Raw genomic sequence first — 24,343 nt, 5'->3', positions numbered from 1 at the left:
TCATACAGATAGGCATAAGAATTCTTTAAATAAAATGAAAAAGTTCGACAAAACAAGAAAAAGAAATACAAAGCCTCCTTTAAAGTAAAATTATAAACAACAATTCTTATCGTCGTAATGAATGCGGGTATTTGAAAAAAGCTAATAAACAATAGATGACAGTATGCCAAGAAATTTAAGAGGACACAATGAAGACAAAACAAATACAGTTATGTAAAGAAGAAGAAATATCACAATATACTTGATGTCCAATCTAGTCATACTCGGAATTTCAGAAAACGCATGAACTGTTATAAAGTGAAAATCAATATTATTTAAAGAGTTAAGCTTCGCTAATTTTATTCTGATAGATTAATGGTTTAAATCTTCAATCAAGCATGCAAACAAGAAAGCCTCTTATGGCTAACACAAATCTGATGGAAAGAAATAAAATACAACCATTTGCAAAATCCAGATTTTTTTACACTACCAATATTTCCAATAATTTATATTTTACACTACTACCAATAATTCTAGGCATTCATCAAACAAATAATTAATTACCAATATACATTAATTCCGTTTTAATGTTTGATCAACAAAATGATTCGTCGATGACCCTTGATGAAAACATGCACCATATTATCGACATACTACAACAACCACAAACCTTTTACAAGTCAATTTTGGCAGAAATAGTACATGTTGATAATGTCATATCTAAAGCAGTGGCTGTAGCAACTCTTTGCATAACACATTCTTGCGATCATTGTTGTAGTGTTTCAAGTAACATACTTTTTTTTATCTAAACTTCTAAATTATTTCTCTAAAATCCGTATTTAACTATATTAGATGTCAAAGAATTATGCTCTTTCACTTTTGAAAATATAACTTACTTCGGTTTTTTAAATGCGGTACTTTTGTTTGCATGTGTTTGCTTGGTCTTGGCTTTTCCTTATCTGTAATATGTTTTCTTTTATGAGAGAATTCAGGCTTGATAGATTATATATTTGATTTTCAACATATACAGCATTTACATGTGTTCATTTCACGTGTATGTTCTACGTCTGAAGTCTTCATGGTATTTGTCTATTAAGGTATTACTTAGTGATAAAACAGATGAATCGTACTTATTATGTTACAAGCAATTTCCTAAGTAGGTTTTATAGCTTAGCTTTGTATAACAGTTGGTTGAAATGCATGTTAAGTTTGCATTGATCTTTGCACAGACTAACTCCATTCAATTTACCGTGAAATTCAAATCTTGGAAGTAGGAATAGTTTGTTTATTTGCTGAATGCTAATATAAAATCTGATCCTCTGGTGATTTCCTCTATTGTATGGTTTGCTAAAAGTTTTGCAACAACCAGTTTGGATGATCGTTCAATCGACAACATTAAAAAATCTATCTATGGATTTAATATATACATCCTCCATACTATCTCAATACATAATTTTTGCATATTTACCTGCAAAGACCAAACCTAATTTATCATAAAATTTGTTTTGAAAAGCTTTCGGAATTTCATTTTGTTTAGTTTTTCTTATAACTGTCCAAAATTTACTTCCTTAAAAAACACTGCACTGCAAGCCTACTAGTATCATCATTATCTTATGCTTTTGTGCAGAACCATTAATTTTGCATGCTGGATTTACAAATGTATAATCAAAGTCACCTTCATCATCCCAAGCCAATATTTAATTTATTTAAATAGCTAAACTTTATCGTTAGTTAAAATGACTAATTACAACTCTAAAGAACTGGACTTCATCGAAGACAAAAATATATACAATATCAGTGCAAACATAAATTGAACTCTTGCAAATGAAACATAACAAAGAGAAAGCAAGTATGAACGTAAGTGAGGGAACTTCAATAGATGGACGGAAAGCACATTCAAGAAGACATATACAGTCTGAGTAGCGAATGCAAAGGCTATTTAAATTTCTAGGACAATGTTTGTCACAGTTGGCAGACAATTTGCAAACTTTTTGCAAGAATTTAATGTATTTAAAGCAATAAGATTAATGGCCAAACAATTAGAGTGTATTACACCAATGGATAATGCAAGTACGCTGCGTGAAATAATTGACAAAAACTCAAACAGTGTGCCTTCCTCACACATGCAAAACATAATATATTATAGATGGCGATATAGCCGTCTGTGGTATTGTGTTCACATGGTCTGAAAACGAAACCGCCCATGTCTTGAAGGCTGATTATGTGGCACATAATGTTGATATTGTAATGATAGATATCAAGAAAATAAACTCTACTAAAGAACAATAGTAATGCTGTGCCTATGGCACAAGTGCACATCATGACATGTACACCTCTCCGTCGATAACACGCGCACATCGGGGTCCAACAACAAAGACTGCACTATAAGCAAGAGTGCGATTTACTGAGGGACCTCCCAAAAATCAGCTAGACAAATGACATCCAGAGAACCGGGTGGTGAGGGGATGGGGGTTGGGGTTGGAGGGTGGGGCTGAGCTGTTTACTGACTGAATCCTTGTTTTATAATCGAGTCGAGAATAATTGTCAATAAAGCGCTTTTTCTGATGAAGTTCTTTGTTATTCTATATAAATCACATTTATTTTTATAATGTCCAACATCTGAAAGACTGATAACATGTTTCCAACGGTTTCAACAACCAACACGGTACGCAAAAACATTCGTGTATTAGGTCACGTCTTTTTGTTTTTGTTGATTAGTCTGCTTCCCGGAGTGGTGTGTACTCAGTTTTTCGAAACAAGGAGTCTTCGAAGCCCGGAACCAGACTAATTGTTGATATAATACCAAACAAGATTCCTTTTTTTAAAAAAAACGCAATATTTCGTGTTATAATCTTTTACATCGAAACTTAATTTTTGGATTGTTCAATTAGTAAAATATTGATATCATGATTTCATTGCAAGTAACAGTGAAACGTCTTATCATCCTTGTGAATATCTCTACGTGCGAATTCACGAATTCTCTTAAACTCGTTTTCCCCACAACTGTCCATATCTGTGAAACAAAGCACTTTCATTTACTAAGTACTCATTTCGTTTGGTTGCCTTGCTATCTTTAATCACAGTTATGATTGAGTAGGTTAATTTAAGGTAGTTTAATTAGATTATGTACACAATAACGTTGATAACAGTGTTCGATTGATCAACTGAAATGAGTTACCTGACAGACAACCGGAGGCGCTGGTTCTTAAGCATGTAGGATTTTATGCCTTTTAATTATTTTGTTTACTCCATCACCATTTTTAGATTCAAAAGACATAATTGACGATAACAGAAAAGCATGCTCGCATTTTATTTAGTGCGACAATACAACAAATGTTTACGCTAGTCCGATATCAAAATACTGTCGGCATTTAATTAGGTTCTCAGAGAAACGCTTGCGGACAGAGCTGTAACGGTATATTTACAACTGTACATTTAATTACAACAGGACACATTGCATTTACGATGATTACACTTAAAAGAAACTAAAAGATGGAATTAGAACACAAATTTCAATTGATAAAAAAAATTATTTAATTGGCATTTATTTATCAAAGTACTGCCTCCACTAGGTGTGATTTGGATTTTTAACGTAGCTTTAACAATTTTTCAGTCATATCGCTACGATGTCTGCAATGTGGCAGTTTATAGTGATGTCTAGCACTGGGGCATCATGCCGCAGACATGTAGCATGATGTCCCACCCAGTCACATTATACTGACACCGGGCCCACCAGTCCTAACACTAACCTCTTAACGCTGAGTGCCAAGCGAGGCAGCTGTTAGTACCGTTTTTGTAAGTCTTTGGTATGACTCGGCCGGGGATCGAACCCACGACCTCCCGCATCCGAGGCGGACGCTCTAACCACTAGACCACCGGAGTGGTCCACTAGGTCTAAGTGACATTAAAATTGATTTTAAAAAAATATTGAGTATCGTTAATTGCAGTGTACTAAGAATGTCATTTGGAAAGAAAATGTAACAAATGTTACGACTTTTTTTAACAGTTGATAGTTCATAATGTTGATTACAATTTCCAGGTCCTATATACTGTTTCCAACGACAAAACAAGCGATATATCAATTTCTGTCACCAAATTTGATCTCGATTTTCTTCAAGTTCAACAAATAGGAATACATTTTGTTTTCTTTCTAGTTTTAAAAATTGGATCCACTCCTGACCCATCGCTACAAGCGGGTTCGTGAGTTATCAAGGCATGATTTATCGAGGGACTGGTGTATGAAGTTCACTATGAGATGATTTTCTCTGCACGCAGTGGCAAAACAGAAGTATCAAATAAATACATCATGTCCTTAAAGAAGATGGTTAAGATTTCCACACTTCCAAATTCCACCATCTAACATGGGTATAGTGGACATAACAAAAATAGTTATTTCATTTTTATTTTGAAATAGGCCTATCATAAATTATTGCCTGTTAACAATATACGTTCACCAGATAAAACTGTCAAAACTATACAAACAAAAGTAAACTCAAATTTATATTGCTACCAGTTTAGCGTTTAAAATAATGAAATCAGCACACTGTTTCTTGTTAAAGCAGTACAGCAAATCAAGACCTAGAGAAATTAAATGGGAAAATAGGTTTAGGAGAAAGGAAAGAATCTGAAATAGGAAGAGAATCAATAAACATTTGAGAAAAAAATGTTTATTAAAGAAGCTTACAACGAACAAAATCACACTGAGTAAATAGAAAGTGTAAATCTCGGGTGTTTAAATATGTACTATACAATTGGAAAAGTAGATTGCAATAGACAACAATCGAAATGTTAAAGTTACATTACATTGCATAAAAAAATATTTTACCCTTAGTCAGTTAGTTGCTGCAATATTTCACTTAACTAAAACACTAAAATTGTACTACAAAATTGACAAGAATGGAACAAAAACTGTTTTGATTTAATGTTAATCATTTCATTACATGAATGGAAGAAATATCATTAAGAGGCACAAGTGAGTTGTTACCTTTTAAACACTGAGACGAAAACAGCAACAGCAATGAAAAAGTCAATGACCATTTTTCAGCATACAATTACATCAGTCTATTAAATTAACGAAGGAGCTACTAGTTAGCTTTGACAAATATATTTTAGCACTAAAGTAGAATCTAGGATAATAATTTTAAATCACACTATATATATATCTATATCTATATATATATATATATATATATATATATATATATATATATATATATATATATATATATATATATATATATATATATATATAGTGTGACCCCGCTATAGCATGCTCCGTTATAAAGTGAATTCGGATATAACGCGGTCGTGACATGGCTCCTGAAATTTCATATGCATGTATTTTTCATGTGCACAAAATAACTCTTAAAAAGATGCTTATCATTTTGGGGAAGAGATCGCATATGAATAATACAAGACGATCGTGGCTTGGCTCCTGAAATTTTATATGTATTTTTCTAGTACAGGAAACAGTATTTTGTTTTTTCTTCTTAAAATTAAGAAGAAGAAAAAACGCATAAAAGGTTTATTCTGGGATCGCGTAGGTCTTCACCAATGTCGCAAACTTGGATTGTTTTTCCTTATTGGCTGCAAAACATATCATGTGGCTTTTTTATTTGTTGGCGACATTGTTGGCTGTTTAAACTTTTATATACAACCATTGCTTTGGAGTGCAGAAATTTAGAGACCCCATGAAAGAAGCCGCAAACTGGATATAAAATGCACTGAAATTTATCAAGTGTTACATGAACAAATTCTTTGTCCATACTGACAAACCACCTAAACAGTGCATTGTCATATCATAATCCGCTTATCTTGACATCTAGCACGAGTTCTGTATGTTGTGAAATAAACGATTTTTTGTTGTTGACATTTCTGGTAACGGAGATCAACCGGACGAGGCATTGTTTTGTAATCTATCTTTCATCGGATTTTCGGCTGCTCGCTAGTAATTAATATATTTACAAAGACTGACACATGTATGTGGATGGTAAGTAAAATTCCTCTTCGTTTCACTCAGAATTAAATTCTTCAAAACGCTCATGTTTTCTGCAATAATCCCTGTCATCAGAACACCTGCATCTCTATCGTCCATTGACCATTTGTTAATTTTCAGAGGCATGCGTGGAAGGCAGCATCTCACTGCTACCACAAATGTAAAAAGATTAATAAATAAAAATAAAACAATCTTACTTATTGGTTTATTCAGTAGGCATGGAGGGACAGTAACTAGCATAGTCTAAACTACGGCCAATTCCTTTTTTAAAATGTACCCAGATAAAATAGTTTGCTGAAATTTCAAAGGAAACAGATTACCTCTGAAGCACCGACTGTTATGAAAATGTGCTCAGCAAATGGACAAAATACCAGTCTCAATCATGCAATACAATTATTTGATGTTGCCGCCACAATAAGAAATGGGCATTCGTTTGGTTCTCCAAAGCTGTCCTTTAGCGGTGACTTCAGTAGGGCATGCAGCCTTCATCAAAGAAAGCCGACTATAATCTTTCAATAACAGCAAAGAACTTTTCTTCAAAGGAAGTCAGTACCAAACTTAAATAAAAGTGATGGAATTTGATGGATTTTTGCATTTTCCAGTGTGACTGGAACACGTTAACTGTGCTGTGAAAGTTTCATTTTTGTAGGGAAAAAGTTTATGCAACGGCAGCTTAAAACGCAAACTAACTTTTACCGACTTGGAACGTACTTTAAAGTAAATGTGCTTCGTCATTTGTTACGTGATTGTGCTATGTTTTTTCAACTGAATTCAGACCAATATGACCCGTTACAAAATTAATGAATATTTTAAAGCTGTGTGTGCATATTTTCAATGGAATCACTTGTATTGTGGATTCAATGTATAAGATGAGGTTCGCAGGTGAGTACACGGTCTTGATACTATTCATGCTATACAGTAGACATTTATATATAAACAGGATTCACGTATATGTACCAATTCATGGTTCTCTCAATAAAGTAAACTATTATATTATAAAGGTCTTCTCTGTTTTCACTACAGGTGTATTTCTCGTTTAATATGCATCAAATCAAGATGGTAACTGTGCCGACGAAGCACGTATTTTACCGCCCCCATTTATTACCCACACACACCCACAATTTTTTTTTTGTGGCGGGGGTACATTTTCTTCCACTAACTGACTTGGTTGCATATAACACAGTTCGGTATATAACGCGGTCGGGTGTTATGGCTCCCAACTACCGTGTTATAGCGGGGTCACACTGTGTATATATATATATATATATATATATATATATATATATATATATATATATATATATATATATACTGTATATATAAACTGCATCAGTGCCATCTGTCGCAACTGCTCTTTACCACATGATTGTTAATGGTGAGTAATTATTCAAAGATGAAAAGGTGGTTGCAATACTTCATGAAGGTAAATTAGGTGAGTGGTTAGCGATATTTGTTGAGGTTTACCAATGTACGCTTACCTTTTGTCAAATTCATGAGTGTGCGAATTTAGATGACATACAAACCAAGTAGCATAACCCAGCTAGATGCTAGTGATAGTCAGTTTTGAAATATATGTTTGGGTAATAGTAAAAGTACATCTCTGAGTCATGTTCAAAAGTAAAGGACAAAATTGCAGATGAAACTGTACTTGGACCAAAATAGCATTATCTCACACAAAACGAAAAGATAGTATGATTCCTGAAATATTCAAACTGAACATTTAATGTGACTTTAAGTTTTCTTTTAACTTGAATGTGCTTGTACTCTGCAGTACATATAATCTCTCTCATACTTTCATACCAGTGACGTACTGTCAATCAAACTATATGCTATAAATTTAATGCCTTTATGATGTTATTAAATAACCGAAAGTTGCCAAATAAAACACACTTATTGTCCTATATACACCAATGCAATTATTCCTTTTTGTGCTTTAAATTGCATGACTGTATGTTCCTACTACGTGATTTTACAGGCAAACCTTTCTTGCGGTTACATAGTTAATCTTGGCACAACCTATATTTCAGATCTTTCTGATCGCGCATTTTGTTAATGTTTTACAATTTAATTCGTCATGGATGAAAAAAGTGTTATTATTAATCCACAGAACCACCTAAAAGTCAACTGTTTACTTCAGGAGATAATACAATAGATATGTGACATGTATATTTTGTCTGTAAGGGACAATTACATATAGATGCTACAGATTTCACACACACACACACACACACACACACACACACACACATATATATATATATATATATATATATATATATATATATATATATATATATATATATATATATATATATATATATATATATATATATATATATATATATATATATATTATACTAATGTCATAAAACTGTAAAGCATCCTTTATATCATTGCAGCTGCTGCCTTTCTGATCAGCTGTGCACAACAAATCAGCAGCAGCAAGAGGAATCCCAGCTTTGTTGCTACATTTGTTTAGTAACCTTCATTCCTTAGCCATTTAATACCCTCCATAAATTAATTTCGTATATGGATTTCTGCAATATGAATTACAATAGGCATTTTTAATAGTAAAGTTCGCATACGACATTTGTTCTCGCCAGTCTCCTCGCAGATCTGATCCTTACACTACTTTACTGCAAAGGCTACAGAAACCACATTGCAATGCTAAATGATGTATCTCATTTTCATTAACAAATGTTAAAGTTCAGCATGATTAAGATTATGAGCACTTCATAATTTTAATGTTAATATATTATGAGAATGTCGAAATATCATCATATGATACTTACATTAAAAGATTTAATTCCACTTTTACTTGTAAGCTGTGCTCATGAACCTTAAATTAAAATAACGATAAGATGATACAATTATTCAACAATGTCTATTCAAACTTGTTTCGCCTAATAAAAAAGCAACAAAACTTGTAATTTTATTTGCTGGATGAAAATCAGTGAATCCAGTACAAAAAGATATTTGAATGTGAAATACCTTTGACATCTCTATGCAAAATGTCTCTTCCATGTAGGTAAATAATTCCTTCTAGAACGTCATTTGTTATTTTGGCAGTCATAGACTCGCTGAATGGTTCGTGATGATTGGACATGTAGTCTTTCACAGAACCCTGGAAATTAGGAAATAATCATATCACTAAAAATATATAAATGTGAGTGTGTGTCTATTGTTTTTGTTTTTAATGTAACCATCTGAGTCATATTTCTATGATGTCTGCAGTGTCAGAGTTTAGAGTGATGTCTAGAACTGGGACATCATGTTGCAGCCACGTGATATCATGTCCCACCCATTCACATTATCCTTACAACAGGCCGAACAGTCCTAATACTAACCTCTTAATGCTGAGTACCAAGCAAGGTAGCTGCTAGTGCCATTTGAATAAGTTTTTGGTATGACTTGGCTTGGTTTCGAACCACGACCACATACATTCAGGATGAACAAACTAACCACTTAGGCCACTGGAGAGGTCAAATAATGTATAAGCATCAGGCCCATATATATCCCCCACCTGCAGTTGAAAATAACATTAGTACAGAATAGAAGACGTTTATTTATAACTCTATAACTCCTGTAATCAAATTGTTTTCTTGCTGATTAAAAATTAAATCATCTTACCTGGTTATATGGAAAAACTTTCAATAATTCATATTTTTTCTTGCATCAGTTTATGTGCTGCGTATGACATTGTCTTGTACTCTTTCAAAAAGGTAAGATTTTGAGACAACCTAATTCAAACACAATTGCAATGTTTGCATGATTTATTTTGCAGGTTTGCATCAACAGGGTTAGACCATCGGTTGTCATGAATGCTAACAGATCATGAAACAGAACCTCCCTTTGGAAACAAATGATTCTATGGCATGAGTAGTGTTGATACTTTCATTATTAAAAAATAAACCACATATTAATTTCTAATTGTAAATAATGGTGCTGAAGGCAACTGGTACTTTACTGTGACTGACAAAAACGGGGCTCATTAATATTGATACTTTATAGTGTTTCTGCAAGGTACGAAGAAAGGGTTTGAATTAAATTTTTCTGTTTCATACATAGTTATATTAAGTCGAGATTTGTATGCTAGAGTTATATATTTCAGATTTAAGAACGCATCAAAATACCCTCAGAATGGTGGTAATTGGTCCCTTGGCTCTATAGATCTATCTAAATGTTTGGGTTGGATTCTACTATTTTTATCTCTGAAATGCACATGCATAATAGACAAATGACGCATCTGCATTTAGTAAGAAAATTACATACTAAATAGACACAGTATTAAAATTGAAAGAAACTGATGGGTTTCTTTAGCTATATACACTTTCCAGGATATTTTGTGCTACTAATGATAGCTACGTTCTTTCTGATTAAGTCAAACTTTGTAGCTCATACTTAGCTGTATTTAGGTGTTTTCAAAAAAAAAGCTATTAGATTATTTACCGAGAAAGCACAATTTACTCTCAGTCTCGGTTCAACTAAAACCCGACAGAAACGTCATTTCCTATTGTCTTGAACTGAAAATTTGACTGTTTGTTTATAACGGGCACAGTGTAGAAGAAGACCTGAGTTCTTCATGTAGAATCCACACCTGAAGCACTGCAACTCTGAATTTGATCTCAAGGTCAAAAGGAGAGCAAGTTTCGCAAGAAAACTATTCTGACTTCGAAAAGCGAAAGACCGAGTAATAACATAATCCATCATGGTGAGCAGAGAGCATCAGTAACGCAACATAAACGCAATCATTTATGCACCTGTGAACTTGACCCCAGAGGTAAAAGGGACAAATTAGTGTCTCTTAGCATAAATTGGTTTCGCTGCATGAGTCTTCAAACCCATTATGAACAGAATTAATTAATGAATTTAAGAAATATAAACATGAAAAACTTCAATCTAAACCTGTTCTTAAACTACTATGAACGTAAAATTGACATCAGGGCCCAAGGGGCAAGCCAATGTATTATAATCAGAAATTGCCTTTCCCTGGTAATGAATCATCCAAATATGAATGGAATCCATCTTGAGGCGTAGGAAATATAAGCATATAAATACAATTAACTAAAGCCAAAGCACAACTGTGAACATCGTCGAGACAGAAAATGTAACTGTTGTAACTCTCCTTTCTGTCATTATGGCCTTTCCAAAAATAGTCTGGTAATGAAAATGATATTATGGTATGGTATAGTTCATATACGTCTTCATAGTAAGGTATATGTTGATGATGCAGAAACGGTTAAATAATAATTAAAATGCCACTCTTAAGATCGGCGTTTTTGTTTCAAGGTCAATCTTTGCAGACATAAAAACTGATATATGGAGAGTAAGAGTTTCTGGATTTTATTATTCATTAAAATAATTGATAGCACAGTAACTTGTTTAACATATAACGAGTGCTCACACACTTCTGGATAAATATAAGTATAAACAAAATGGTACTGTACATGTCATTCTTAGGAGACAAAGCGTTTCATATATTATATTATCGGAAAATCCAAGGCAGAGTTGACCATTTATTTCAAGAAAAGTTGAATGATTCAGAACAGACACAATGATTGAAAATAAAAATGGCAAATTATATATATGTTGTGGACATACAGTGAATTGCATGCGTGTGTGATATGGATTTTTAACATAGCTTTAATAATTTTTCAGCCATATAGCTACGATGTCTGCAGTGTGACAGTTTTTAATGATGTCTAACACTGAGGCATCAAGCAGCAGACATGTAGAATGATGTCCCACCCAGTCACATTATCCTGACACCAGGCCGACCAGTCCTAACACTAACCTCTTAATGCAGTGCACCCAGCAAGTAAGCTGTTACAACCATTGTTATGTCTTTGGTATGACTTGGCTAGGGTTTGAACCCGCAACCTACTGCATCCAAGACAGACCATCTTACCACTTGGCCACCGGAGCGGTCTACAGTGAAATGTACCTGTGTGTGTGATTTAGATTTTTAATGTAGCTTTAACAATTTTAGTCATATCGCTACGATGTATGCAGTGTGGCAATTTAAAGTGATGTCTAGCACCCGGGCATCATGCCGCAGACATGTAGCATCATGTCCCACCCAGTCACATTATCCTGACACCAGGCCGACCAGTCCAAACACTAACCTCTTAATGCTGAGCGCCTAAGTAGCAGCTGTAAGTACCATTTTTAGAAGTGTCTGGTATGACTCGGCCAGGGTTTGAACCTACGACCTTCTGCATCTGGAGTGGGCGCTCTAACCACTAGGCCACTGGAGCGGTCGTGAATTGTATAACAGGAAAGATACACAAGATGTTGCATCATAGTATAAGTAACTGACTAGACTAAAATACCCAATATGAATTATCACATTAGATCAAGCAAATTGAAGACAAGAGCTTTATTTTGAACATTTAAACATGTTCATTTAATCTATGCACAAGTACAGTATTCTTAAGAAAGTTAAAATATCACCTATTCCCCAATTTGAGATAAAAAAATTAAAAATCTTAAATAAACCTTACATTAGGCACATATTCAAGAAAGATCTCTATGTATGTCTCCTCTTGTAAACATCCATGGAACTTGATCAGTCGGTGATGGTCCAGTTTCCTGAGAATTTCAATCTCATTTTTAAGGCTACATAAAACCTTAATAATAATAATAATAATAAAAATAATAATAATAATTATAATAATAATAATAATAATAATGATAATAATTATTATTATTATTATTATTATTATTATTACAAGAAAATTTATTCAAAGGAAAATCTGATACCCGATTTATAGCAGCATTCACCCAGCCATATCACTGTAGATAAAACCATGAGCTTATTATAGGTTATAGATCATGTAGGATTCATGAAAATCAACATTTTTCTCTGTCTCTCTTTGTTTCTCTAATACATACACACACATGTGTGTGTGTGTGTGACAAAGGTACACAAAATTAGCAAGCTTGTCACATTTAGATAGGTTTCTGTGTTGTACTTTCATCCTCAAGAAAATAGTTTAAAATTATGGTAATTTAGTAAACGTTTATTTTAACTAACCTACAGTAAATTTTTCCTAAGAAAGATCTGTTAATAAATGAGAATCATTAACTAAAATTTGACACTTTTCAAATAAAATTTAAAACTGAATACATTAATTGCAAACTAGATTATATCTCATTTTTTAATCTTTGTAAAACTGAAGAAATAATTTATTTCCTAAGAATATAAAATGAAAACGAGAAAATAGAGCTTACGGTATAAAAAATAATCCAAGAATTACAGACACAAGTCCTCATAATTTAAAGTCCTGAGTGAAATTCAGTACAAATCCGGAATAAATCCAAAAACGAAAAGTAATGATATGTCTGTGGTAGCTTGTAGAGTGCTAAAGTGCCAACAGCCTTTTGTTGAATCACAGTAATATAATTCCAGGTTTGAACTCACTATAAATTCCACTGAATGTCTCTATCCAAGAATTTTAACAGAGCACTTTTGCAATTCCAGAGAAAATCACTTGAACTCAACAATTTGAAGAAAAACAATTCCAGCCCAAAATGAAATACTGGTTAACAACATATAATACAATTTAAAAGTGCTAGATCTTAAAGCACGACTGAATAAATCCTGTCAGTTACAAGATTTTATAGTTCTCTACTTGACCCCAGGTCACAATTAGCATTTTCTATTAAACCCATTACCTAATGGAAATTATCTGTCAAGAAAGATCATGATTTTTACTAAATAAAAACCATCACTTGGATTATGTAAAATTTATGAAGGAAAGTGAACAACCTAGACCCAAATAAACATATTTATCTCCTCTATTAATAATGATACTGATATTAAGCCCATACACAAAGAAAACAATTTAGCTATGTATCAGTTGTTTTTACAGAATAAAATAAAAAAGTAAATTCGGGTCAAGCAGAAATGAACTCGATTTTGGACAAGGTCAAGTCCAACATACAGTGTTACATTACAATAATATCTAATAAATTATAAAAAACTAATAAAAACAATCCTAACTAAAACACTGTGAATTAAAGATACGTATATATCATGAGTATCTACCGTATTTCTGCTGATCTTCTTCTGGAATTTGCAGCTCTGAATACATATTTTTCAAAGATGCATTGTTAAAGGGACATACTAGCCACAAAACATACAATTACCTCTGACATTGTTCCACAATGATTAATTATTTTCACTGCTATTGTAGTATTAGATTCATCATTGTGCCTTCTATATACTTCCCCAAAAGAGCCTCGACCTAATAGCTCCTGGCCATTTTTCATTCTTTTCATCTCTTTACGCAACAGCGGAGTTCCTATTCAAAAGTTGGAAGATGACAAGTGAGATAAAATTGATTTCAATATTGAAGTGCATTTGCACACTTCTTGAGCAGAAAATTAAGAAAAAAGAACATTTATTATATATATAAACATTTTACTGGAAGTGTTTAGTCATAGCCTAAGACAATATTAGGAGATAGAGGTAATTATTTAAGTAATTCTTGATCGTTACGAATGTTGGAAGATTATTATAAGACACGTGAACTTAAGTTTGTTTGCATCAGTGTATAACATATACGAAGTGAAGGGGTGTTAGCTTACATTCAAATAAGGGTTGAAAGATGTGGTTTGCAAATATTAATATTTGAAACAAGCTGAAAGTTCCACCAACAGCAAGACAGACATTTATGACTAAAATATGTAACTGTTTATTTGTATACACATCACTGAAGAAACAATGACATGTATATTAAGATAACATAGGCCAGACTGTGGTAAAATATATTCGAAATACTGAACCACTGAACCAGCATACACAAATCAAATTAAGAACGTATCATTTCAGTTTGGGATGATAACATTAAAGAAATACAATGACATAGATGGCAAAGTATTATACATTGAGCGCAGAATTTCATATCCTATATTGTTTCCCATAAATTGTTATTTTCACTTAAGCATATATGCACTAATATTGATATTTATATTACTAGGTATTAAAATTATCAGGAAACAATTGCAAATTCCAGAAATTGCCGGGGAAACTCTATACAATCGATCAAATATATTATGGAAAACAATTTGGGGTCATCTTCTTCAACTCTATTGTATTCTAAAATACCTTTCTATTTTCGGGATTGCCTATCATACAGAAAATGTGACGTGGTTTATACAAGTCATGTTTCTTTAGCTATAAGACAAATTTGCTCCCTCCCCATGATTACCTTGTCTATAGCATGAGTTCAATCACTTCATTGTCGTGAGCTCTTGATAAAGTCAAACGTGACAAATTTAACAGTTTACAAAATAGTTAATAAATCTGAAAACGGTAAGTTACTTAAGTGATCACGATCATCTTGCAAGAAAGTACAGAGGTCCAGCATACAGGTTTTGTAATTCATATCTCAGATGTGCACGGCATATGTCAATGTTATCACATAACAATTATTCCAATGTGGCGTTGTCTTATCAGACCATCAAGCTAGTTTAAATATTTACCACACTGCATCTCTTCTAAAACTCGGACAAATGGTTCCTGAACCGTAAGGGTTGTCGAGTCAAAATTCATGTCATTTTAAAGTTTGAATAAACTGATTTATGAATGACAATAATATGGTTCAGGAATAAAACCACAGATTTAAAACCAATGTATTATATAACACTACAAAAATAAATTGCAAAACTTGTATGCTAGCCTACATGCTTCTGCCATTCATTGAGTATGTGTCAAAGAAGGTAGCAAACCTGAGCCAAACAATAAACACAGAATAACCCATTGAATAAGTAATATGTGCATGATTATATCTAATGCAGTGAAAGTGTTGACTATGGGGCCTTTTTTCTGAGGTACAGTGTTGTACTCTAGACACAGTGTTTCTGTAGTAGCAGTAATAGACAATTACTAATGGAAATAATACCAACGAGAAATACAAAATCAGTAAGTGATATAAAATATCCATAATGAACTAAATTAGCGAATCTTGCTACTCGGACATAAGGTCTAGATTACGATGTCTTCATTATACATGTATAAGTCACTTTGTTTCAGTAATCAAAGGAAAAGTATCCAGTATGATTCCGTTCCTTTATTGGTTTCTGGAATCCATTTGCAGCTGTTGGCTAGTTGCATGCTAATGTTGAAAGTATCAGTAGTGGAGGAGACATGTTCTGCAACTGGACATATGCCCAGTTTCTTTGTCATCTAATTAGCATGGTAAGGATTCATCCTTTTGCTTACATCTTACAGTTCCTCCGGCATAGTTTAGATTAACAGATCTTACATATGATAACATAGAGTATTGCTATATTTTGCATGTTTATCTAGACCATATATGTTTAATGTTGCTCATAAACTGTTGTAGAGAAAGTGTTGATATCTGTTATATGTTGAGAGGAATTATCACATCACGTGCAAGATTTTACATATTCCGCATATCGTATTTTGTGTTTTGTTGTTGAAGAACTGTTTGCGGAGGAGACGTTAGCGGGGAACTGAAAAAGAATATTCACCGTAAAGGCTTCAATTCATGCATTTTCACATATGTATCTAACTATAATAGCTACTCTATTTTATTCCGTGCCATGAAACTTGAATGAGCAGATTTATAATGTCTTCAAAAGGCATAGTGGATGGTGCAACAATTTCCAGCTGATAACGCTAATAAAAACATTTTATATGTAACGCTGTAGTTATTTTATGTTACAACATTTATTCTAATATCGCTAGCTCTGAACGACGCATGGTAAATATTCTTTAGCAAATACATTAAAGAAATCCTGCAACAACATTTTGCAATCTACACTGTTCAATATATTTGACTGTCACAGAATATCATACAATGATCTGTTTGTTCTCATGTAGCAATTACTTCCACATTTGCATGCATAGTTATTAAAGATGTTTATTTTCGTAGAAGTGAATATTAAGTTGCAGTATAGTTAATCATATTATTACATGCTCATTGTTCTTCTCTGTTAGCTATACATTGTTAGAATCGTGAGGTATTTTTCATCACTGGGACGGCTTGATACTGCACGACACTTGTGTCTAAAAATAGCATCGCTTATTAGGAACTACTTTCCAAACAAATAATGTACGCTCATGTAGCAAATCCTTTAGCTTTTGGTTTATAATAGATTTGTTTGTAGATGAACTAAACAAGCTGTTTCCTTCATTTCAATGTAGAGATGATAATTTTAAGGATATGGATCAGTCACTGAGTCCCAAATCTAACGCTCAAACAGGAAAACAAATGATCGCAATGTCCATAGCAAAAGTGAGGGACGCCATACTAAAAATATCATTTTCATCATTTAAACAGTTATTAAGAAGAACTTTTCATCATTTTTCGCAAATAGAATAGTTCAGACTAAGACGAGTGATCTCTAGGGTCTATAGAAATAACATAGGAAAGCATGTTGAGGACAAATGGTATCGCATATCTATCAGATACATACAATTTGACAAGTCGGTTAAAACACTAAATTCGAGAAAACAATGCAAAGGAATGTTTTGGTAGACAACCATAAGCCTGACAGCCAAAAAGCCAAGACCACGAGGTCTTATTTCCACTAGTTTGCAAAACTTGATACACACCCCAAAATTGTACTTTAATTTCGACTACATTTCCAACAGAAATCAAATTCTCCTTACCGCACTTAAATAGCAATGAATGTAAAAATCCACGGCATCCTTTTGATAATTTTAATTATAAGAATTCATTATGATCACAAACAATCAATGCCAGAACATAAACAGAGATACTGATTCGAGCAATTACGATGAATTGTGCTGGGCAAACAAATTTTGCCATGATGTTAATAAAACACCCATGTTTGTCAGGTTTGGTCCTGGTATTTTTCTTGGAGTTAACTAGCTGCACACACCATGCCTGTGGTCCCTTGTCTCTTCCTGAATAAAAATTGAGATGCCTATATGACTATCGCAGGACTGTATGTTGCCTTCTGCTTGTACGAATGGACAATGGATGCCTCTTTGTGCTCCTGGGGTATAGTTCATTGAATCTACATTGACTGGAAGAGTTGTGTCTGTCTCAGTGCAGTGCGCAAGGTTCCGGCTTTGTAGTATTCTGCTGGTATAACTGGTTCCTCCATATTCATTCAGTAGTTCACTCTGATCAACATGTCCTCCATACTCACTCAGAAGGTCACATTGGTCAACATGTCCTCCACACTCACTCAGTAGGTCCCACTGATCCCCATGTCCTCATTACTTGCTCAGTGGATCTCACTGATCAACATGTCCTCCATACTCACTCAGTAGGTCCCATTGGTCAATATGTCCTCCATACTCAATAAATGCCAATGATCAAAATTTCCTCCATACTCACTCAGTAGGTCCTATTGTACAACATGTCCTCCATATTCATTCAGTAGGTCCACTGATCACCATGTCCTCGTTACTTGCTCAGTGGATCTCACTGATCAACATGTCTTCCATACTCACTCAGTAGGTCCCATCTTCCATACTTTCATTATGGGTCTCATTGGTCAACATTTCCTCCATACTCACTCATTAGATCCCACAGATCAACATATCTTCCGTACTCATTCAGATTAGTGGCTTTCATTTGGTACCAATCAAACAAATAATGTAACATTGCCTGATTATTTGCTGGCTTTGCCTGGTGATCACTACTGCCAGGAGTTTGTAAACTTTAAGTGACATTAGTTTAGTATTTGGACAGACATATGGATGAACACCACACAGACACCAATGTAATTTATATGTAGAGCTTCAACCAGGGTGTGCTTGACAAAAAAAATTACTTACATGAATAATAGTATCAGAAAGTAACTTATGGCTTTTTTCTTACCAACAAAATGTAATACAACATGAGGCCTCAAAGAAACTGATACTTTACTGTGTATGCATTTATGATGTGCGATTCCCACAATATTGTGAAACATGTCATAAAAGTATGGTGTCATGAGGCTTAAAATGACAGAAACAATAAGCACTGTTCTACAAATTAATATAAATTTCATGTTAGTCTACACTGGCACAGTCTGGAAAAATAAATACACCTGTCAATGATGTTATTCTCAGATGTTAATTTCTGACTGGTTGTCCGCCCAATTCCTAAAGCCTATTATATGACAGAATGGAGAAACGCTAAACTTTGTGAACTTTTTTTTAGAGAGAAATATTTCATTATCAAGCACTAAAAGTGTCATGGGTAAACAACAGGAAAGTTGAGAAACTGAAGAATTTTACAATGCTTTTATACCATCCCATATCAAGTTCACAGCACACTTTTCCTTATAACTGACCTGCAAAATTGTTTGACTTTTTTATTTCATAGGCAAATGTTATCATAATGTATTTCATTTTTATGAGCTTTTAGTAACAAAAAGCCCACCTGAAACAAAACAGTTGAGTTAGATCATCTGAATCATTCTGCGGCTGTTAGACTACTAAAACACAAGGCCTCAACGATACTGACACTCTACTCTGTGTGCATTTATGATGTGCAATTCCCACAATTGCAAAGCGAAACATGTCATAAAATTAAGGTCTCCTGACGCTCAAAAGGACATAAAAACTATAGGTGTGTGTGTTTTGCTTTTTTGCTTTCTAACGTAGCTTTAACAATATTTCAGTCATATCATTACAATGTCTGCAGTGTGGCAGTTTATAGTGATGTCTAATACTGGGGCATCATGCCGCAGACATGTAGCATGATGTCCCACCCAGTCGCATTATCCTGACACCAGGACGACCAGTGCTAACACTAACCTCTTAATGCTAAGCGAGGCAGCCATTAGTACCATTTTTGTAAGTCTTTGGTATGACTTGGCCAGGGATCAAACCCACGACCTCCTGTATCTGATGCGGATGTTCTAACCACTAGGCCACCGGAGCAGTCAAAAAGAAAAGAAGAAATCAGCTATAGTGCACGTATAGATAAAAAAAAACTATGATTAACATGTTTCCCACTGCACCAGTAGCAAACAATTCTCCACTTTGCATCACATACACTGGACATGGAGTGTCTTCTGGTCTGAACGATGCACCTGACAACTCTACTGAAATACTTGAATTGCTTCAATTAAGCTTAGTGTAAATATCGATAATCTGTGCTGGGCTGTTGTGTAAGAGAAAGCCCAGTGCTGCCTGCAATGTCCTGGGCTGGTTTACTAGCTGGTCAGGAAGATTGCTGATCCTCTATCACTGGGGCCACAGATGGGGTTATCAATTTTTGGAGCACTTGTGGAATCATCCAGAAGGGTGGGAAGGCATAAGCAAGTAGATGATCCCATCTTAGACTGCAAGCAATCACTGCCAAGGTCATCTGGTCTGGGACTTGGGGGACACAAAAGTGGAGCTAATTGTCCAGTTTCATTGTGAACAACTCAACCATGTGTCTTCACTACAGCCTGAACAGGGAATCGGATTTGGACTGATGCAGAGACTACTCCATTCTTCCTGGGATCAAAAGCCCTAAAGAACTATTCTTCCTTCTGGCTACAATTGAGTACCTCACCCAGAATCTCTCACCACCATGTACTAATAAGAGTGGATTTCAGAGTCATGCAATGGAACTCCAGTTAGAAACCTGACCCGATTGGAACACCAACTCGGGTGATGATGAAAATCCAACCCCAGATAAATCCAAGCTTACAGGAGATCCTCGTGCATTTGGAACAAGTCCTAGCTGGGTCACTGTTGACCAGCAGTGGTACACAACTTGAAAGCGGGACTCTATGAAGCTCTTATGTAATAGACAATCTTCAAAATAAGGCATAATGGGGATCCCCAAAGACCTCACGTTGGTAGCAACTACTATTACCCTGCTAAAAGCCCAGAGTACTGTGGCTAGGTCAAATGATAGGGTTTGTGACTAGTGAAAAGTATAGGGGTTCCAAAAAAAAGATGGTGTTCTTGGAAATGAAGGTGGTAGCCCTCCCTTAGTATTGAAATGCCCCATGTATCTTCCATGATGTCCGATCAAACCTCTGAAAAGAGTGCTATCTGAATAACTCCAGATATCCTGGAAAGAATGATGCATGGCAGGAGACGGACTTAGTCCCTAGGAACCCCCGACATAAGGAAATGAGGAGGAACTTAGACTTCCTCACTTGGCCTTCCCAGCTGCTGCGTCACACTGTAGACCGGTGAAATCACTGCATCCGCATAATACTCAGGGCCAAGAAGACCTCATCAAGTCAAGTCATTAATATCCTGTACTGCTTTGTTGCACTTTTTTTATTATACAGATGTAATTACGTGTAGCAAGACTAACTTCAATATGGATTTTTTTCAACCAATTATTCTTGTTCTCAATACAATTTTACCAGTATATTACTTGTTACATTAATCTTTTTTGTGTAACTTCCATCATGAGAACAAACTATTGTCTGGGTCTATGTATACATTAAAGAATGCACCTTTTTTTTTTCACACAGACGAATTAGCTTAGATTATGATTGTATGTCCTTCTCATGTGGCAAATATGTTGCAGGCAAAATGCTCCCTTTGAGACACAATTTATTGCACTACACAATCTTACTGAGCATCACCCACTGACAAAGACCATGGCCTCTCATATTTGTAAACAGTATACTTATTGTGACAAACTTCTATAAAATGAAATTTATAAGTGGCATGTGTTCTCTTTTGTCCCCTATGCCTGTGCAGAACCCTAGTGAGCCCATGGTGCATGAAATTATTTTTGTACCAAGACAAGCATATGATAATGTGGTACCATGATGTAGCCTTGGCCCCAACTGCTGTACTTGAGAAAACTAAACTGGTGTCATTGAATTAACAGAGTGTCTGTTGATAATTTCAAATGAAATCTGATAATCAATGGCAGTCTAAATAAAATGTTTTTTTGTTTTCAAAAATTAATTTGTTTGAAATATCTCATTACAGGATTAGTTAATATTAAAATGTTACTGGCATCATGGGAAAATTGCTAAAGAGTGTCTTATCTTTTTTATAATCTAGTTATAAATCACTGTCATCTTTAAACATCTAATCTATACCCTAGAGGTTCCCTTAATATGAACTATTTACCTTTGCCAGAAAATCAAAATAACATAAAGTGAGTAAAATATTCACATACAAGTTACCTAGAAAAATGTTCAAATATAGTTGTTGGTCTCCATTACTTTATGGGGTCTCAAAAACATAAACTGTTCCAGAATAACTATGCCAAAAGCTTTACAGTGAATCATAGGTGACTTCAAAACAATTTTGATAATTAGGATTCTTCAATTTTAGTTTTATCCTGAAGCACCCTCCAGTAAGATCAGTGTTTATTTTACATGAAAACTGAAATGACATCAAGAGAGCTAATGACTGACAGGAACATGGTTTTAAATTTATGAAGATAGTTTCCAGTTTTGTATTATGATGTTGAAAGTAGTCTAAAAATGATTTCAACCCTCCCCCATAGTAACCATGCCAACACAGCTTTGACGAATGGGATGGGACAGGCATGGTGAGCACTATAATATGCTCATTCTACTGAATCCTTAAAGACACAAAATGCATAGTCACATAATCAATAGATGGATTTTAAAAGAAATCATGATGAGACATCTTCACACATTAGAGACATAAAGATTGGATTTATACCATGGAACACATGAAATTATCAGATTTGTTTAGTCACAATTTAGTGGCTTGTTTTTAATAGATTGAACAAACACAGGGATTTAATGAGATGCCAGTTTATATACTAATAGACTGAACAAAAATAGAAAGTTAATGAGATGCCAGTTTGTATGCTAGCAGAATGAACATGAGTAGATGGATGCTTAAGATTAGCCGTTTCTGAATTTTATTATAGCCAAAAACAAGGTTGAAAGTATTTAGATGCATGCATCTGTTTCAAAGACACAATGAAATCATAAAACGGTAATTCATTAAGAAAATGTACACAAAAGGCAATTGATGTGATTTCAACAAATGATATAAGCATTTGATTCCTCTGAACAACCTTCATTTTTTTTAAGTCAAATCTATTGAGAACATATGTGACTATTTCAATAGCATGGCCTAAACTGTGGAAGCTTTCAATATCATGGCTTAAACTGTGGAAGTTTTCAATAGCATGGCCTAAACTGTGGAAGCTTTCATTAGCATGGCCTAAACTGTGGACGCTTTCAATAGCATGGCCTAAACTGTGGAAGCTTTCAATAACATGGCCTAAACTGTGGAAGCTTTCAATAGCATGGCCTAAACTGTGGAAGCTTTCAATAACATGGCCTAAACTGTGGAAGCTTTCAATATCATGGCCTAAACTGTGGAAGCTTTCAATATCATGGCCTAAACTGTGGAAGTTTTCAATAGCATGGATTAAACTGTGGAAGCTTTCATTAGCATGGCCTAAACTGTGGACGCTACCAATAGCATGGCCTAAACTGTGAAGCTTTCAATAGCATGTCCTAAACTGTGGAAGCTTTCAATAGCATGGTTAAACTGGAAGATTTCAATAGCATGGCCTAAACTGTGGAAGCTTTCAATAGCATGGCCTAAACTGCGGAAGCTTTCAATAGCATGGCCTAAACTGTGGAAGCTTTCAATAGCATGGTTAAACTGGAAGCTTTCAATAGCATGGCCTAAACTGTGGAAGATTTCCATAGCATGGCCTAAACTGTAGAAGCTTTCAATAGCATGCCTAAACTGTGGAAGCTTTCAAGTCCGTTAATTGCATAAAATGTTCGAGTTTTGAAAATAAGCAGAAAAAATATTTAACAATATCCAGGAATTGAAACTGCTAACAATCCATTAAACTAAGAGCAACTAATTTTTATACATTATATATTATTTATATATTATTGCAAACACTATTTCTCACAATCAATTGGTTCAGTAAATTCTTACCGATCTGCATCAATGCGTGTGTACCAGATGTATCTAAGAAGACAGATAAACCCCTTCGTGATTTATTTATCAGTTTATTGCAGTAGTTGATGACCCACTAAACCTATGCTTAAAGAAAGGCACTATGAATGACTGAGGTGAAAAGATTTCTTTACGATAATTCTGCTGTTATATAGCATGACATTTAGACAGCTGTAATTGGCAATGGAGTAAAACATACTGCTGCTCAAAAACAATCTATAACTCATTATTAGCTGACTTATCAGTGCTTCCTTTTAGCATCCATTTTATTTATCTTTAATATAACTTGGTGATTTTAGAAAATACCCCATATACACTAAAATTTGTACCATATGCACACTATACACTATTTTGCTAACCTCTAAAAGTAATGATTTACCTTTGATGGTATTTTTGCATAGTCACATAATTGAGAGATGGGTTTTAAAAGGAGTCATCATGAGACATCTTCACACTTTAGAGACATGAAAGACTGGATTTATAACATGGAACACATGAAA

At 34.3% G+C, this 24,343-nt stretch overlaps 1 protein-coding gene across 6 annotated transcripts in view; it reads right to left on the bottom strand.

Annotated features, from left to right (window-relative positions):
• The window catches only part of LOC149782468 (mitogen-activated protein kinase kinase kinase 2-like), a 60,327-nt gene that overhangs the window by 11,166 nt on the left and 24,818 nt on the right, over window positions 1-24,343 (bottom strand). For 3 of the 6 annotated variants that reach the window (XM_089933880.1, XM_089933885.1, XM_089933881.1), the window contains 4 exons: window positions 23,823-23,855; window positions 14,126-14,280; window positions 12,478-12,603; window positions 8,966-9,098 (listed from right to left, as the gene is read on the bottom strand). In XM_089933880.1, coding sequence (XP_089790006.1) covers window positions 8,966-9,098; window positions 12,478-12,603; window positions 14,126-14,280; window positions 23,823-23,855 — 447 coding nt within the window. Of the gene's footprint in view, window positions 1-5,257; window positions 6,124-8,965; window positions 9,099-12,477; window positions 12,604-14,125; window positions 14,281-23,822; window positions 23,856-24,343 lie in introns of those variants that run through there. The other 3 variants (XM_089933884.1, XM_089933883.1, XM_089933882.1) reach the window with 3 other exon arrangements.

Source organism: Sinohyriopsis cumingii, chromosome 15 (genome assembly GCF_028554795.1).
Source record: "Sinohyriopsis cumingii isolate HCF-2022 chromosome 15, ASM2855479v2, whole genome shotgun sequence".
In the NCBI taxonomy this organism is placed as follows: Eukaryota; Metazoa; Mollusca; class Bivalvia; order Unionida; family Unionidae; genus Sinohyriopsis; species Sinohyriopsis cumingii.
The sequence above is the reverse complement of the archived record's forward strand: the minus strand, read 5'-3'. Positions and strand labels throughout refer to the sequence as shown.